This window comes from Thunnus maccoyii, chromosome 19, assembly GCF_910596095.1.
Source record: "Thunnus maccoyii chromosome 19, fThuMac1.1, whole genome shotgun sequence".
Classification (NCBI taxonomy): domain Eukaryota; kingdom Metazoa; phylum Chordata; class Actinopteri; order Scombriformes; family Scombridae; genus Thunnus; species Thunnus maccoyii.
Window position 1 is genome coordinate 11,054,791 of NC_056551.1, and position 17,958 is coordinate 11,072,748.

The 17,958-nt window shown below is 39.1% G+C and overlaps 1 protein-coding gene across 1 annotated transcript in view; it reads left to right on the top strand.

Moving 5' to 3' along the window:
- LOC121885683 (matrix metalloproteinase-17-like) overlaps nucleotides 1–17,958 on the top strand; it is a 70,194-nt gene that overhangs the window by 26,407 nt on the left and 25,829 nt on the right. Inside the window, exons 2-3 of the mRNA XM_042395367.1 lie at nucleotides 2,148–2,280; nucleotides 2,434–2,569. Coding sequence (XP_042251301.1) covers nucleotides 2,148–2,280; nucleotides 2,434–2,569 — 269 coding nt within the window. The remainder of the gene's footprint in view (nucleotides 1–2,147; nucleotides 2,281–2,433; nucleotides 2,570–17,958) is intronic.

The following is a 17,958-nucleotide window of genomic DNA, read 5'->3' on the forward strand; positions in this document are numbered from 1 at the left end:
ATCTTATTGGCGTTCAGATTATGAGGAGGAAGGAGGAGGGGGGTTTAGAGGAGGTGAGACAAATGAAGGTAAAATGGAAAGAGAGAAACAAGTTAAAGAAATACCTAAAGGGAGGAGCAGCAAGACAGAAAGAAAAAGGAAAAGAGCAACACTCAAGCTACACCGGGTCTGATGCATCCATCAGTCAGATCTTATACGTACCAAAACCAATCAAAGCAGTCCGCTGGGCTGCTTTGATTGACAGTAACTTCACAGTCTGCTGGGTTGCATTGATTGGCAGCAACTTCACAGGTTTCAAATGGAAACTGAGTTGGAATATTACTCTTTATATATGCATGGCTTCTACCTATGCTGGACTGTTCCCTTTGTGAACCTGCACAGCAATATTATTCTTTGAACTGATGTCATACACAAGTTAAAAGTCTATATTACCATCATCATAGGTATGACAGTAATATTTATATGACATAAAATTTGCGTGGAGATTAGATCATGAAAAAAAACATCAAATAGATATCATTAGAATAACAACAACAATTAGTTGATTAATCAAAAATTATCTGATTCCAGCTTCTTAGAAGTGAATATTTTCTGTTTTTTTTAGTCCTCCCTGATAGTAAACTGATTATCTTTGGGTTGTGACTGTTGTTCACGACAAAACTTTTCAGGGCTTTGGGAAACAGTGATCAACATTTTCACTATTTTCTGACATTTTATAAACCAAACAACTTATCAATTAATCAATAAAACAATCAACGCATTATTCAATAAAACAATCCACAAGGGCACCTGTGGCTTAGGAGGTAGAGCAGGTCGTCCACTAATGGGAAGATCAGCGCTTTGATCCCTGGCTCCTCCAGTCAACATGTCAAAATGTCCTTGTGCAAGATACTAAACCCCAAATTGCTGTGAGTGTGTGTGAATGCATTAGATTCCCCTCTTGATGAGCAGGATAGCACCTTGATGCCATCAGTGCCATCAGTGTATGAATGTGTGTGTGAATGGTTGAATGTTGGCATACAGTGTAAAGCGCTTGAGTGCTCAGAAGACTAGAAAGATGCCATAAAAGTGCAGTCCATTTACCATTTACCATTAATCGATAATGAAAATAATCATTAGTTGCAGCCCTAAATGTCATTAACTTGCTCTTGCACTCAATTGGCTGATGGAGCTTAACTGTACAATCAGCAGCACTCTATACTTCACAGAGGGAGACTCAAATGTCCCATACCATGTGTACTAAGTAGCTCTAGAATAATATCGAAGGAGAAAGACAAAAAGAGTGTGAGGTATAAAAAGATAGGGTCTAGCTCTCTAGAAATCCAGCAAAAACACAAGAGAAAGAAAATGAAGCAACAGTTCAGCAGTCTTACTGGATGTGTGTGTGTGTGTGTGTTTAAGTTTAACCAAGTAAACTAATACTAAACTAAGGAGATGATAATCCTTTGCACAGCTATGAGCTCATGTGCAGGTGCTGAGGTGGAGCCGGAATAATGTGGAAAAATAATCATAGCAATTCCAGCATACACAAAGGAGCTTTAGATCATCATCATTTAACAACATCTTGTTCAAACAGTCACATGGTGGGGACTCACCTCCCATCTGGTGTCAAAAAGCTGGTCCTCACAGGATAAATCATTACATTTTAGGGTACAGACTTGGTTTCTGATTAATGTAAAGTAAGCCTAAATCAAAACAGCGTCCTCACATATGACAAAAACAAATGTGTATGTGAATGATTGTGGTAGTTTAGAAGAAGGATCAATGCGTTCGTCTCCAATTAGAGACTATCTACTATCTATCTCTCTTTTTATTCATGTATGTGCTAGTTGTTTACACAGGCATATATACACACACATGAAGACACAGTAAAATAAATCCTTAGGTACAGTAATTAACCTTAGGGGATCCAGAATGATATCTCCTTCCAATAATAAATGAGGTCTAATGTGTTTAGAATAAATTTCAACATATTTCTTTGCTGAAGCTCTCACAGCACCTGAATGCTCATATGTACTTAGCTACACAGTATCCACATACAGTACACATGAACAGGTGTCAGACCTTCCTAGCAGCTTCGGGATATTTGGAGTCCTTGACATGCCTGGAATGACCCTTGAACTCTGTGTCTTCTGTGTCCCCTCCAGGACTGGCTGAGCAAGTTCGGCTATCTCCCGCCCCCCGACCCTGTTACTGGCCAGCTTCAGACTAAGGAGGCCCTGACCAAGGCCATCAAAGCCATGCAGAAGTTTGGAGGGCTGAAGGAAACCGGAGTCTTAGGTATGTGGCTGTGTTTGTCTGGGGGGAGGGTTCATGTGGTTGGTACTTTGGCTGGATGGAGGCAAAATATGAGAAGAAAAAACACCAACCCCATAAATTTCCATAGTGTTAAATCAGCACCTCTCTGACATGATCAATTCCTCTCCTCTCCAGACCAAGCCACACTGGGCCTAATGAAAACACCCAGATGTTCTCTACCAGATGTGTCTGAGGCTGAAGTGACAGTGGGCCGCAGGAAACGAAGCCTAACTCCTCCAAACAAATGGAATAAGAGACATCTCTCCTGGAGGTAGGGAACAATGAAATATGAGGTCAACAAGACACTATGCTGGTTACACTATATAACTGTGTTACACAGATTAATACATGAATATTAGACCAGAATGTCCATAGAAAAGAGAGCACAGTCATATTATTTGGGGACTCCAGATCTTGCCATTTAATTTGTGTGTCACTAGAAGGGCTGCTGATTTTCAAATTGTAAGAAAGGGATGTATCATGCACATTTCCAAATCTATATTTATATTCTTGGGCTCTACTGGAATATCTTTGCATGATTTACAGTTCAAAAAGTCCTTATTTATCTTAAACTGGCCCTTTATGCAGCCCCTCATTTCAACCTCTGTCTGAAACAGGCCATTTTAACTCCTGTCTCTTTAAGGTCCCCATGAGCCCACTCAGTTCTGATTGGTCATCTACCAGAAGCTGCCCCTCCACATAATTCTGGCAGCTTGGGAGGCTACACAGACAAATATTACTAGCACGATTTCACTTCTTTTTCTCATTCTTTACTTGAAATGGAAACTTCTCAAATACATCTGTGCATGTTCGAGCCCAAATCTGATCTGAAATATGCAAGTGGACAACGCAAACAGTCAAGACCACTTTAGTCAAAAGAAACCTTTTATTATACAGTAGTATATTTGGCGGTATGGTTCTGTTCTGGGAACTCCCTGACCTTCCATGTTCATACATGGAAAGCCTAAGGCAGGGAGAGCAGCAGAAAAGACCCCCCTGGGACCTCCCTTCCATGTGCATTATATGGAAAGCCTTAAGCGTTCCATATAAACACATGGTAGAAGAGAGCAGCAGCAAAGACCCCAGGTACAGAACAGAGCAGGCAACAATGACAACACGAAGGACATTGTTTAAGTCAGACACAGCATGTACAGAGGAGCTGGGGTGGAGGCAGGTTGCAAGCGGTTTGCACAGGAAACAGTAAGTATATGCAGACTGAAGCAGCTTTAAATAAGGCGCCTTGTATGAGATTTGCCAATTGAATGCAAAGAAGGAATCAGCTGAGCCATCAGTTGATGTGAGCTAGCTTTGAGATCAGCTGCTATCAGCTGATGTAGCTGGGTTTGTGAGCTAAGCTTGACTTTGTGGCCTGTCTGAACTGACACTATGTTCACATTTTGGCATAGTGCAGATTTTGCTTTTGTTTGCCTACTGCATACTACATGCTACATTTTGGCCAAAACTGTACGTACTGCTAGTATAGTAGGTGGTTTCAAATGCAGCCAAAGTGTTAAGAGCAGGCTGAAGCCCTGGCTATTGACTTGAAGGCTGCATTTTTAAATACATTCACCTCAAGTTTTGGAACTTTGACCATGTTTAACATAGACATCCACAATCATAACATATAAAAATAACAGAAAATCACAAAAAGCATAATATGTCCCCTTTAAATGTTTGAAAAGTATATATATTCAGTGGTTGTCCTAGTATCACTCTTAGGCCTGTTACAAATAGGCTTAGGTTAGGATTAGGCTAAAGTTGGGGTCAGTGAATATTTACTTGAACATCTACTTTTAAGTTTAGTTTTAACTATCTAAAGGAGAAATGTCCAGTTGACTTGAAAGTTTCAGATTTATTTGCTTCAAATGAGATCAGTTCTGAGCCTAATGCAGTTTTGTACACTCAGATTCAATCCAGTACAGTTTAGTTCAGCTCAGTCCAGTACATCGCATCAGTGCAGTCCCGTCAGCTCCATCTGTGCATCTTTTGATTAGATTAGAGGACCCTTCCTCGAGCCGGAAATCTTTTGCTCTCCAGATCAATACTGGCCCAAAGGAAGGGCATTTTGTAAAAGTGGCAAGCTGATTAGAGAAACCTTTTATAAACAACAAACACATCTGTTTTCTTTAAAGATGAACAAAGATTCTTCAGGATATAAATTCCTTGGTATAAAATGATTAATAAAAGTGATTAAAAAATGACTCTTTGCTGAATTATCTGAGTATTACAAGCATTAATTAGATCCACTAACAGGACATTAAATAGTCTGTGCAGTTCTACTGTAACCAAAGGAATACTACACTGAAAATCACATCTGTCTTATCATTAGTTTATCTTAAATGAATTTCTTAATTACAATAGTGACCCAGAGTCACTGCAGGTATGAAATACAGTAAAAACCATAGATGCTTCATCCAAGTCTCTGTTATTCATCCATGAGCTCATTACGTTCTGAGAAGCAAGCTACAAACTTTTTCAGAGCTACCTTTTAAGCCTACGGGTGGTGAGTATTTGATAGAAGCTAGATCTGATTGGTTGAGTATTCCAAATGAACAAAGCCCTTGTTTGAGAGAGAGATTAAATAATACATTCATCTATGACCATCTGAGAAACCATACTCTAGTGTTCGACCGCAGAGGAGGAGGCAGTGAATCGTATGGCTGGACTGTGCTGATTCACACATGCTATCAGGACCGACTCGACAATGAGCCATAAGCTTGTGTGTGAGCCAGCATGTGTGTGTGTGTGTGTGTGCAGAATGTCAATACATGCATGAAGTGAGAAGTCAGGAGAGCTAACAGAACTGCTTATAAACTCACTCACACACACACACACACACACACACACACACATATGCACATACACACTGGCCTGTATGTGTTGTCTCTCTCCTGGTGGGCTTTAACTTTCCTTCCCTTCTTTGTGCTGCTGCCAATCATACGCCGCAGCCCTGTCAGCTCACTCCACTCTGAAATAAGACAGACTTGTCTTCAGTCCAGTGAAGAACTTTTGTATTCACAGCACTCAGATTTGTAGAACAGTAGCATGTAGCATAGGAACAGTGGTGGATTATCTGCTGGCTTCAGATCCATGGAGATTTCCATATGGTGCAGATTCTCAGTAAAGCGCCGTAACAAAGCATTGATATCCTGCACAGATTGGCCTCCGCTGTAATTCTCTGGGAGTGCTTTCTGCTTCTGTTTTTCTTTTTTTTTTTTTTTTTTTCAACTGATGTTCTCTCACTGCTTGGTTCAGAAAGGCATTTTTTATCATCTAACATTTCATGGTATTTTTGCTTCATTAGATTATAATGAATAGATAACAGGGCTGACAGAATGGAGATCTGACAGGCATGTTAGTATGCTGATCCACCACATCAATCAGATAAAAGAAATATATAACTATTTATATCACCTATCATTTATGTCACATACATGTTACATCAGTATATCAATTTTAATTACTTCATTGTACAGCCAAGAAGGCGATGTATATAAATAAGATTGTTTATTGATGTTTTGTTAATCACTTTTTACTTTTTCTTTTCAGTCAGAACAAGTTCATTTTTTACATCATGTTAAACACACAGAGGATAAAAAAAGGAAAGAAAATGGCATATAAAAATAACTTGGTTCTATATATGAATCAAGTTTAAACTGCAATTGCTGTAGTTCTCTAAGTCTAAAAGTGTATCTGCAACAGTATTCACAGGCTTTGCTGCACATCTGATACTTTTCACAATAAGGACTTTTCACAAAGGCCAGAAGCTGGCACAAACACAGATGCTGACTGGAACATCAATTCTTGTCTTTAACTAATTACTACAGTACACTGTGAGTGTTATGGTGTATAATCTTAATGCTAAACTTCCGTATGGTGTCCTGGAGACACCATGCCATACTTAACAATGTTTGTCTGATGACATGTTTCAGTAACATGAAGAGACCCCAGCTGTAAAACATCTTTAAATACAATAGATTTTATGAGCCATATCTATTATTGGTTTTTCAACAGTGCCAGTTTTCTGTGTGAGAATGATCAGTTTTGGTTGACAGCTAAGTTACTTGTCAGTCTTGCTTCAGTCATACAGAACTGTCACAAAGAAATGAATAAATAAAACATTTTTTGGTGAAAAAGCAAAGCAGATTTTTAACATCTACAAAAAATGTAAAAAATAAAAAAATAAATTAGCTCACCTCAGCACGATTGACAATGTCTGTCACCAGTATCCTCTGCTTGTTCACACACATCAATCACATCATTACGCTCTGAAAACATGCAGAGTAGGTGGTGAGTGGTGAGTGTCAGTCCTTTCATACTAGAAGCAGGGAAAAAAGATATAAGGCTAGACTGAGTCATTTTTCATTGTAGGGACTTGGATTCAAGTAATATGTTTTTTCCATAATAGCAATATAATTAAATAATTTTTGTGATTATGTTTAGGAGTCTTTGTGCCGGTGCTGAGCCCTTAATCCCAATTTAACCTTTGCTTACCTTATTTTTCTGTTTTCTCTTACACACATGCCAAAACACCACACAGCACACAGCCAAGTATGTTGCAGACACTAACAGCCAAGTTGTGTAACAGCCCACTGTTAGCTCATTATCTCATATTGTTAGCCCATTATCACAGCAGACAGGCTGGCAGTCATTAGCAGCCCGACTGATAACTCAAACAGATTGATGTTGTGAGCTGCATGGAGGAGAGAAAAGACGAGGAGGATGAGGATAACAAAGACGAAAGAAAAAAAGATGAGATGAAAATGACGTGGGGAGGAAGATTGCATCTTTTGTTTCTGCACCTGTTCAGTCTTAATGCAGTAGGTGGGTTTTACTGACTATGTGCTCTCATCTGTCTCTTTAGACTTGCACTATCATCTTTCTAATGAAGTAAATGAACTGTGTACAAGTGTGAGCAATGTAGGCCCATAAACATGCACTGAATGGCCATCAAAATCCATCATAGACATATAGGTCCACAGTGGCGTCATGCTCTTTACATTTTGGAGTGTATTATTATTTCATTAGCATACCCCAAAGCTTAAAGCCATTGTTTTGTGAGACCTGTGTGGTATAGTCAAGCACTCCCAACCCAGTGAGAGTTATTTAAAAACAGAAGAGCCATATTCAAAGTCGAAGGCGGTTGGTAATGAGAACATTCAGTCTAGCCATAGTCATAACTCAGCGGCAGGGGTCCATCAAAGTACTAATTATAGCCATAGCTCACAGTTGTTAGTGAGTGTTAAGAAATGCCACAGCTGTATCCAAGGGCACCGGCATGTTATAGTCTTAGATGTAGCCCTGGGGCTATAAGGAGTAATAACATGAAGCTGCTAGCAGTAATGACCAGCCATACCACAGCATGGAAAACTGTTTTTCTCTCTTGTTTCTTTTGCACCTATAAAATATATATATTGTTGAGTATTAAACAGTGATTATCATAGACAAATTCCTTTACTGTTTGCATACTACAGGTTGAATTAATACGATTTCCATATAACGTAGCATTCTGGCCTGCGGGAAGAGATCTTCAAAGCTTTTACAGAAAAGCTTTTCACTCTGAGAGGTTACTGCGTCCCTTGTGGAGTAATCTATGTCAGTCCTCATATTCAGCTAAGGAGACACTGCAGCTACTATATCTGGATAATTAGGAACAAGATAACAATCTCTGCCTGAATTACTGGACTGATTACAAAATAATATGTTGATACTAACTAAGTCTTAAGAGTCTACAGCCATGCTAGCTGCTTAGCAGGTATAATGTTTACTATGTTCACCATCTTCTCTGACATTTGCCAATTAGTACTAAATATAGTACAGCTGAGGCTGATGGGAATGTCATTAGTTTTGGGGTTTGGTCATAAACCAAAGTATTTGACAAATTCCAATGTTTACCTGATGATGATACAAGATGAAAAGTCAGGGGATCACCAAAGTTATTACAGGTTAATCCTGAGAAGGATTTGAATATCAATTTCTGTGGCAATCCATCTTAAAGTTGTTGAGACTCAAAACCAAATATGTCCACCTGCTAATATTGCTAGAGGAAAAGTCAAGGAATCACAAAAGTCATTAGGATACATCAGTGCTTTTACAAAATTTCATGGTGAGCCTTCCATTAGTTGTTGAGGACAGACCGGCATTGCCAAAATGCTACAACTGCTACTTCTACTATAAAATGTTTGTACTAATAACAAGAAAGCCCCAAAACATTATTTCATCCCTGCTGTTTTTACTGAATTAAACAATGTGGCACAATTTAACTGTTCAGTGGATTTTAAGTGCCTGGTAATGATAATGAGCCAAAAATGTAAGCCTTCTTGACGATATTTTCACTCATCTTTATCCGCAACATTATTTTGTTCTCGCACAAATGCACCATTAAAAGTTAAGCATCAATTTGTTTATTCTACTCATGGACACACTTTTGGTGCAAAAATCTCTTAAAAAGATAATAATAAGTACTCTTGGAATTACATTGTTAATGTGAGAAAGTCCTACAGCTGTATCATCCTCAGTGGAAAAAATTTAATAATGTAAAATATTAAAATACAATGAAATACTGGTGCTCTGGCTCTCTCTGCCTTAACAGAACAGAACATGAGGGGGGTGGCTGGTGTCCTTAATGATTTTTTGGGATTTCCTTTTCAGTTGTGTATAAATGTTATGAAGTTGTGGTAGTTTTGTGCCAAGACTTTTGCTGCTGTCCTTACTGTCCTTTGTAGCAATCTGCAGTCCTGAGCAGTCAGTCAGGTTGCCAAACCACACTGTGATACAGCCTGCCAGGACACTCTCAATGGTACAGCAATAAAAGTTCAAAACTGTTAAGCGCCTCAGAAAGTACAGTATCTGCTGTGCTTTCGTAAGGATGCAATTGGTGTTGAGAGACCATGTTAGGGTGTCTGAGATGTGTATGCCAAGAAATATAAAGCTGTCAACAATTTCAACAGATGACCAATTGATGGAAATAGGAATGTGATTTTCTCTGATCTTTCTGAAGTCAAATTATTTCTTTTGTCTTCTTGACATTTAGAGAGAGGTTGTTATCATGGCACCATATGGTTAGATCTGCCACTTCCCTCCATCTGTGAATTTTATGATGTTGTTGTTGTCATACTTGGCAACACAGTTGTGTGTAAACAGACTGCACAATAGGGGACTGAGACAGCAGCCCTGAGGCCCACCAGCCCTAAGAACTAATGTAGATGAGTATGTTTTACCTATTCTCACAGTCTGGGGCCTGCCTGTCAGGAAATCAAATAGGCAATTACAGATAGAGTAGCCCAGACCTCCGAGTTTCAGCACCAGTTTGGATGGTACAATTATATTGAAAGCAGAGCTGTTATCAATAAACAGCATTCTGACATAGCTATTTTTCTTTTCAAGGTGTACTAAAGCAGTATGCAGAGTGATATTATTATTATTGGAACAATAGGCAAACTTTAATGGTCAAGGGTAGCAGTAATGTTACATTTTATATGTGATATAACCAATCTTTCCAGGCACCTCATAATAACAGAGGTCAAAGCGACAAGTTGATAATAATTAAGGCAGCAAGAGATGGGTGTTTTCTTAAAATACCGTGGAACCACACACAATGACAGGGACAGGTTAAAAATGTAAGTAAGTAAGTAATTTTATTTAAATAGCACCTTTCAAGAGCAGAGACATCACAAAGTGCTTCACGGAGGAAATAAAGCATAAACATACATACAGATATAAAACAATAAAAAACAGAACAGAAAACGTCTACAGATCTTAAATCCAGAGAGAGAGAGTTCCAAAGTTTAGAAGACACAACCTCAAAAGCACAGTCTCCTTTAGTTTTAAGGCTAGTTCTAGGAACAACCAGCAAACCCTGATCAGAAGACCTTAGAGACTTGCCAGTGCATAGGTCTGCAGTAGATCTCTAATTTAGGCAGGTACCTGACCATGCAGAGCTCTACAGTATAAGTGATCACAAGAACTTTAAATTGGATTCTGAATTTGATGGGGAGCCAGTGAAGAGCAATCAGAATCGGTGTCACATGAGACCTTTTGGAGGTCAAGAGTTTAGCAGCAGCATTTTGGACCACTTGTAAAAGATGCTGAGGCAGGTGAAAAGGGAATTACAATAGTCATACAATACAATATAATATAAAAGCATGAATTAACATTTCCAGCTCCACTTGAGACACAATGGGCCCAAGCTTTGCAGTGTTTCTCGGCTGGAAAAAACAAGAATCAGACACTTGACATGTTGGTCCAGAGTCAGGGCCTGGTCCATAGTAACACCTACATTTCTGGAAAAGACCCAAGACCATCCCTTAGCTTAGGGACAACACAAGGAGGGGCAGAAATAAGGTTTTCAGTTTTTTCCGTATTTAGCTGTAAGAAATTATCAGTCATCCAGTTTTTTTATAGTGTTTGGGCAGTTATTTACAACTGACAGTTTATCTATATTTTGAGGTTTAAATGAGACATATAATTGAATATCATCAATGTAGCAGTGATAGGAGATACCTTTAAAGTACCTTATTATCTGTCCAAGGGGAAACATATACAAGATAAACAGAATAGGACCAAGGACTGAACCTTGGGGCACACCACAATACAGAGTTTCAGATGAGGAGGCAAAGCTGCCAACAGAAACTGCAAACCTCCTAGAGAGGTAGGAGGACTACCACTGCAGGGCTGACTGCTCAAGGCTATCAACCAAGATACAGTGGTTCACAGTATCAAAAGCTGCACTGAGATCCAACACCGAACATTCTCCTGCGGCACCACACATCAAGAAATCATTAGACACTCGCAGAAGAGCTGTTTCTGTTGAGTGCATATGGCGGAAGCCAAACTGAAATGTATCAAAGATATTATGTTCATCTATTGCATTTGTGAGCTGCTTAGCAACCGCTTTTTCTAAAATCTTGGCTACAAAGGCAAAGCAAGGAGATGGGCCTGTAATTTAGGGTTAGAGATGGATCAAGATTAGATTTTTGAGAAGTGGTTGAATAATAGCTTGTTTGAATTGAACAGGGACATGGCCAGGTAACAGAGGGTTGTTGATTATGGAGAGCACAGCAGGACCAATAGAGCCAATTACATTTTTAAACAGAGATGTTGTTAAGATGTCAAGGGGGCAAGAGGAGGTTTTCATACGGTTTACCAAGTGAGTAAGATCTTGGAGTGTTATTGGAGAAAACCTCTCCAGGATTGTAGGATGAGAGGAGCACAAGATAGGGTGGGAAAGTGAGGGGAAAATGTTCGACCTGATGTCATTTATCTTGCCCACAAAGAAAGAAAGATATATGTTATGTTAAAAAATCGGAACAGCAGGTGATGCAAGAGTAACAATATTACTAATAGTGTCAGATAAAACTTTAGGATTGCTCCAAATGTTAAATATAAGATTAGAGAAGTAAGTAGCTCTGGCATCCTTTACCACATTATTGAAAGACATTAAAAGTTCTTTTAAATAAAGATAGTGGACATATAGTCGGGTGATATTCCATAGGCGCTCCACTCTCCTACAGTCTCTCTTTAGAGAGTGAATGTTGGCATTTATCCAAGGGGAGCACTTGATCAAAGGAGCTGATCTAGTTTTAATAAGGGCCACTATATCCAATGCTGAAAGGCAGTGTTCATTAAAAGAGTGCACCAAGTAGTCAACACCACTGTGCATCAGAGATAAAATGGAAAGTGCAGAAAACTTTGCAGCAAAAAGCTGGTTAAGGATGCAAGAGCTAATTATACGGCAGCAAAGTAAGGAAGCCAGTTTAAACGACAAATCAAATATAATACAGTTGTGATCAGTAATAAAAAAGATCTTCAGAAAACAAAGAATCAATATTCAATGATGATAATGAAGAGGATGTCAGTAAAAACCTGAGATAGCTGTAGCATGTCTTGAGGATACAGGAAGGGATGTTGTCTGGGCCAGCAGTTTAACAAGCCTTAACCCTTTTTATTAGTTTTACTCACATTAGCCTCTGTCACCTGTAGATCGACTTCACTGTCACTGGGTCCATGTTGTGAGCTTCAAAGTGGGCATAAAAGTTGTTAAGCTCGTCCAGGAGAGAGGCAGAGGTGCTGGTTGCCACACTGGGCTTAGATTTGCAGCCCATAATCTCCTGCAGCTCCCCTCCACATGTGCCATGAGTCACAGCCACTGTAGTCATTTTCCAGTTTCAGTTCAGTTCAGTTTTCTTTTAGTAGTCACCATAGGTCATACCTGGATTTTTTTGTAGCATTCCTTGTCCCCCAGTACTCCATACTGGGATACAGTTATGACTGTTGGATTCATATAGGAAACGTGATGTTATGCAGTATTTGTAATTATTACATGCAGTTTAAACAAACCCATAATCACATAACATTATTGGATTAGCTAACATCACGAATCAGTTGTTGAAATACTTCTAGCCAGGGAAGCATGCACCCAGAGTTTCCCACATATGTATGAGAAGCAATTCACAAAACGATTCAGCCACACAGAGGAGTTTATTGACATCATACTACATAAGAGTATTGAAGCCCTCAGCATCCATCTCTCTGCTGCTATTTGAGGCCATCAACCTGTGAAATTGCTTGGTGGAACTTTAAGAATAACTATAACGCCGTTATTGAGTGTTATCTTATAGAGACCCATCCTATTTTTCTCTAGATTTCACAACACCATTGCAGAGTTGGTGACTGCAATAGTCAGGATAGGCAGACAAATAGGGAAGAGGGAAGAGGGAGACGCAGACTGAAAAAGGGGAGAGAGAGATTTGTGGAGAGAGGGGAGATTCATGCAGAGCCTTTTAATTTAGTGCCTTTCATCTTCAGCCTGAATGACATAACGTGTGTATGTGCTCATGTGTATAGAAGTATGTGGAGTTTTTGGTAATACACAGCATGAGTCTGTGTCTCTGTCAGTGAAATATTTTCATGTATGTGGCTCTGTGATTCTACATGTGTGCATCTACAAATGCATGAATCACCATCGGCATGTGAGCTTTCAATTTTCAGGGTAATCAGCTTATGTCTACGGAGGGGAGCAGAGCACAGGAGGTGGATATTATTTGTGTGTGCGTGTGCGTGCCCATGTATTTTGCACGCGCATGTACTTTTTAGCGTCACATTTGATGTCGGCTCATGTCTCTGTGGAGCAGCAGAACCACAGGAGGTAAGAGCATGCTGAGAGGCTGAAGGCGGGGGACAGCAAAAGAGTCTTAGAGTTTTCTTCATCTTTTTCTCTCCCTCTCTTTGTTCATCTCTCCATCCCCCTCTCTCCTTTCCTCTCCGCCTCTCTTCAACTTAATCATCACTCTCCAGTACACGTGTGGAAAGGTCTATAAGAAGTGCGTGGAAATTAAAAGTCAAACAGGTGAAATGGAATAGAAGATTGTGTGTGTGTGTGTGTGTGTGTGTGTGTGTGTGTGTGTGTGTGTGTGTGTGTGTGTGTGTGTGTGTGTGCGTGTGTGTGTGTGTGTGCGTGCAAAACACACACATTTACCTAAGCCTAGTTTGCTCTTACTCATTTGTCAAATGAAGGTGGAAATCGTTCAAAGGAATTAGAGGTCGAGAAAATGAAGTCTGCCTTAATCAACCTTCTGTCTATCCGACTAATTTCAAAGTCTGTTAAATCACCTTTTCCTGATTTTTGGTGCAGGAAGCAAGATGGGTTGCAAACCTGTTTTCTTACTGGTCCCCATAAACACCATACACTGGATGTAGTTGTGTGCAGGTTTATGTGTTTCATGGACATACAGTATTAATGCAAGTATTTCTATGGGAACATGGGACATGCCCCTTCTCACCTCTCAAAATCCCAGTTTTGTCCTCCCCACATATAGTGAATTCTTTGTAAACAGTATCATATTCAAGTTCAAGTTTATTGTTATTCAAACCATATATTTTACATATGTACCAGAATGAAAAGGCATTTCTCTGGAGCCTAAGTGCTAGAGAAATAAATAATAGTGCAAGGAGAAAAAAAAAACAAAAAAACTCAGGAGCACTGGATCTTTACCCCAAGTATCCTGTATGGTTAGGTTTAGGTAACAAAAGATTTAGGCTTGGGCAAGATTGTGGTTTTGTTAAAGTTAAAGTTGAGTTTTGAACTTCAGGTCAGTGTGGACTATTGTAAAATATTTAACCAAGACTTTGATCTTAACCAAACCTTAACCAAGTGCTATGAGAGCTTAAAAACAACCATAAAAACTTGCTTTAGTTGCTACAAGCAAGGAACGTGTGTTATAGTTGATATATGTAACTGCATATGGAGGAAAGGGCTTTCACAAAGTTTTTTTTTTCCTCTCCTGCTTAGGCCTGTGTATCATTGGCATAAAGGGGGTAGTCTCTCTCTCTCACTCTCTCTCTCTCTCTTTCATACTCACACCTCTGTACTATACACATCTGCAACAGAAGTCATTTTGTAATGAGGAACATTTTTGGCGGGTAAGGAAAAGGAGACATCAGATACTCTGTCAGAGATGGAAATGTGTCTGTGTGATCACTGTTTCCTCTGAGTGTAGTAGCCTGGAGAAACGCTGAAACTTAAGGAACTTGTCATTCTCAAGGAGAGGAGAACAAACTCCATGATCCCGACTAAAGTTAGAAATGAAGCCATAGGGAGATGTCAGAAATATTTCTGCATTAGGAGAGAGTGTCTATTTCTACTCTTTACTTCCTCTTTTGCTCGCCCTCCCTCATGTTAGCTCTCTGTTTTCTAATTTTAACGCTCTTTTCTCCTTCATTATCTACTTCTTGCCTATATCGTTTACTCTGCAGATTGGACATGCACAGTGTGTTGTTCTGAAATAAAACAGTGAGTGTCACCTGGTGAAATTAACAAACAAATATACTGTACACACACTTTACTCATAAACACACAGCCATCTTGCCTTGCTCATCTGAAATACAACGTATAAATGTTTGAATCATTTGTGGAGGAAGCATTTACTTTCAAACCCCTGTGACAAGCTGTCAGGGTTGGCACAAGTAAGCAGAGCCAGTCTTAGTGATCAGAGTGCTGAACAAACAATCAAGCAATTGATCTGCACCTGAGACTCAGTGGTCCTTTGTACAGTCATTAACAAATGAAGTCTGAATCACAATGGGAAATGCTTGAAATTGACAGTAGATGTAAATGTTGACATCACTAAGTACTAAGATTATGGCATATATATATATATATATATATATATATATATATATATATATATATATATATATATTATGAGCAGCCCAATATTCCTAGAATTCTTGTTATACTGTGGCGTTTTTCCATTGTTTTTGGAGTAGTTGCACCAAGCCATGCCAGGAACACTTGAGTTGAGCTGGTACACTGCCAGTATTATTCCATTACACAGCATGGCAAGGTAAAGTAAGTTGGATGAATCTGTAGCACATGATTTATGTCCGGTGGCAAATTTCAGTGTCAGAGGAGGTCATGTAGCAAGGTGAAATGTAAGTATGTAGGGGTCATGGGAGTGAATGGGTGTGTAGCATGTATTTGTAATGACAGAGAAGGAGGATGTGTCATTTTAAGGATTTTAACAACGTAATTGAACTTTTTTGTGGACATACATATTAGACACAAATTATTATTCAGAGTAGAGTATTTCATCTTAAAACATGTCAAGATATCGTTAACCATATCTTAACCATATCTAGTTTTAATGGTATGCCATTGAAAGACATCTGGGGTTTTTTTTTCAAAGAATCATCCTGTATCAATACTCTCTAGCTAAAGGTTGTGATTAAAAGAAAGTAGATGTGAGACTCACGAAAAAATCTTTTTTGAATTTTTTATGAACAATGCCAGTGGTCTTAAAACCACAACAAAGAGCTCCGCAAGCTCACCATCCATCAGGAAACAGAAAAAAAGATTAAGAACCAAGAAAGATAAGTGAACCTTTGATGAACTGTCGATGCACCACTACCATGATCGGAGATCCTAGGCTGGTAAAAGAGCAAAAACCTGTGGGGGAGAAACTTCAGTCAGAGGGATGAGTCACCAACGCTCAGCAAGGAGCCCTTAATTATAAAGAATTTGAGTATGAATTGAAACAAATGTCAAACAAATCATTTGTTTGACAGAAACTCGGCTTTCAAGATGCCAGATTCAACAAAAGAGGAATGGGAATGACACAAAGCTTTTTTTTTATGAATACGACTGTTTGTAGTGACAGAACTTCAGTCTCTGAACTTATTTGTGACCTAAATGTTTACCATGATTGGCACAATCTGAGTTTGACAGTCCCATAGCTGGTGCAGCTTGTCTAAGCTGATGAAAAGGATAAGGCTTTTGTGGTGCTATTTTTGTGGAGTGAGATTTTTATATGCACCATAAGGAGGACAAGCATTTCAATTGTGATTTGACATTTTGACAACGTTATAATCCATAAGATTTGAATTATTCAGTGGTAACAGTGTGGATTAATACTACAGGTCCCAGGATTCTGGGGGCAGAAGAGGAACTGCTGTGTCAGTCAGATATGTTTGGTTTGCATTAGCAGGAACTTAATACAGCTCTGATACAACTGAGATAAAAGTACAAACAGTAACGCATCGTTTCCTGTGAAACCCTTGTAGGCAACCCAGCGCGGGAATGGTGGACTCCGCCACTAGCAATGAAAACTACTATACTACTACAGAATGTAAATATATTAAATGGTTATTGCTGGAAAAAGTGCCACCCATAAATAATATCAAAAACTGCCTTTGATTTCATGAAAATCTCAAAGATTATGACTTTAAGACTCATTTGTGTCCATTTGGAAACTGCAAAATATTCACTCAATCTTGATAGCTTGTTAGCTGAGAAGAGCCGTCTTCTTTGGTTATTTTTCTTTACTGAACCAGATTCATTCGACTTTAGATTACATCCCCTGTAATGGCATGTTGCCCACTGAGGGGGACAAGCCCCCCAGTTTGAGAACCACTGGATTTAGGCCAGTTGGACTGTTCTAGTCTGGGTCATTTTCTGTTGACAATCTGAAGATAAAGAGTTTGTGATATTAAATGTTTATGATCTCCTGCTTTCCACTCCACTAAGTGCCAGTTTACTGTATATGGTTTAATTTTCTACAGCTGAAACTGAGTTAACAATTGTGTGCTGAGCATTAATATTAAAAGGAAACTTGGATTAAAACACCAACCATACTAAACAAGATGGTGTCCCTTCAGTAAGAGAGAATTAATTCATAAACCAGTTTATCCAGGATTTACTGAAAAATCTCATCAGCTCATCTGAGGGACACCTCGCTCTAAGTGCACTCACCTTCAACTCTTTCCGCTGTTGTTTACTGTCCTTTTTGCTTACAGAACATCATTTCATGATATCATCCAGATTTAGCCTTTTTTCTCACTTTCATTGCCCCTTCCAGGCAAATTACAACATCAGTGAGCAATGCAGACAGTTTAACAGATTTTTTAACAGATTTTGTTTTGGTGCGGGTAGGTGCAAGAATGTGTGTTCTTTTGAGATTGTCTTTCACCAGAATACCAATGCTTGCTTACCTGTGAACACATTTGTTGTCCATTGTCCTTCAGCCTTCAGTTTCAAAGACCAAAAAATACTCCATGCCTTTCTTGTGGAATTCAGTTTTGTGTAGGACATCTGGCCTCGTTGGCTTGAACTAGTCCTGTGGTCTATCTATGTGGTCTAACAATATCTGAATCAATATCCATGTT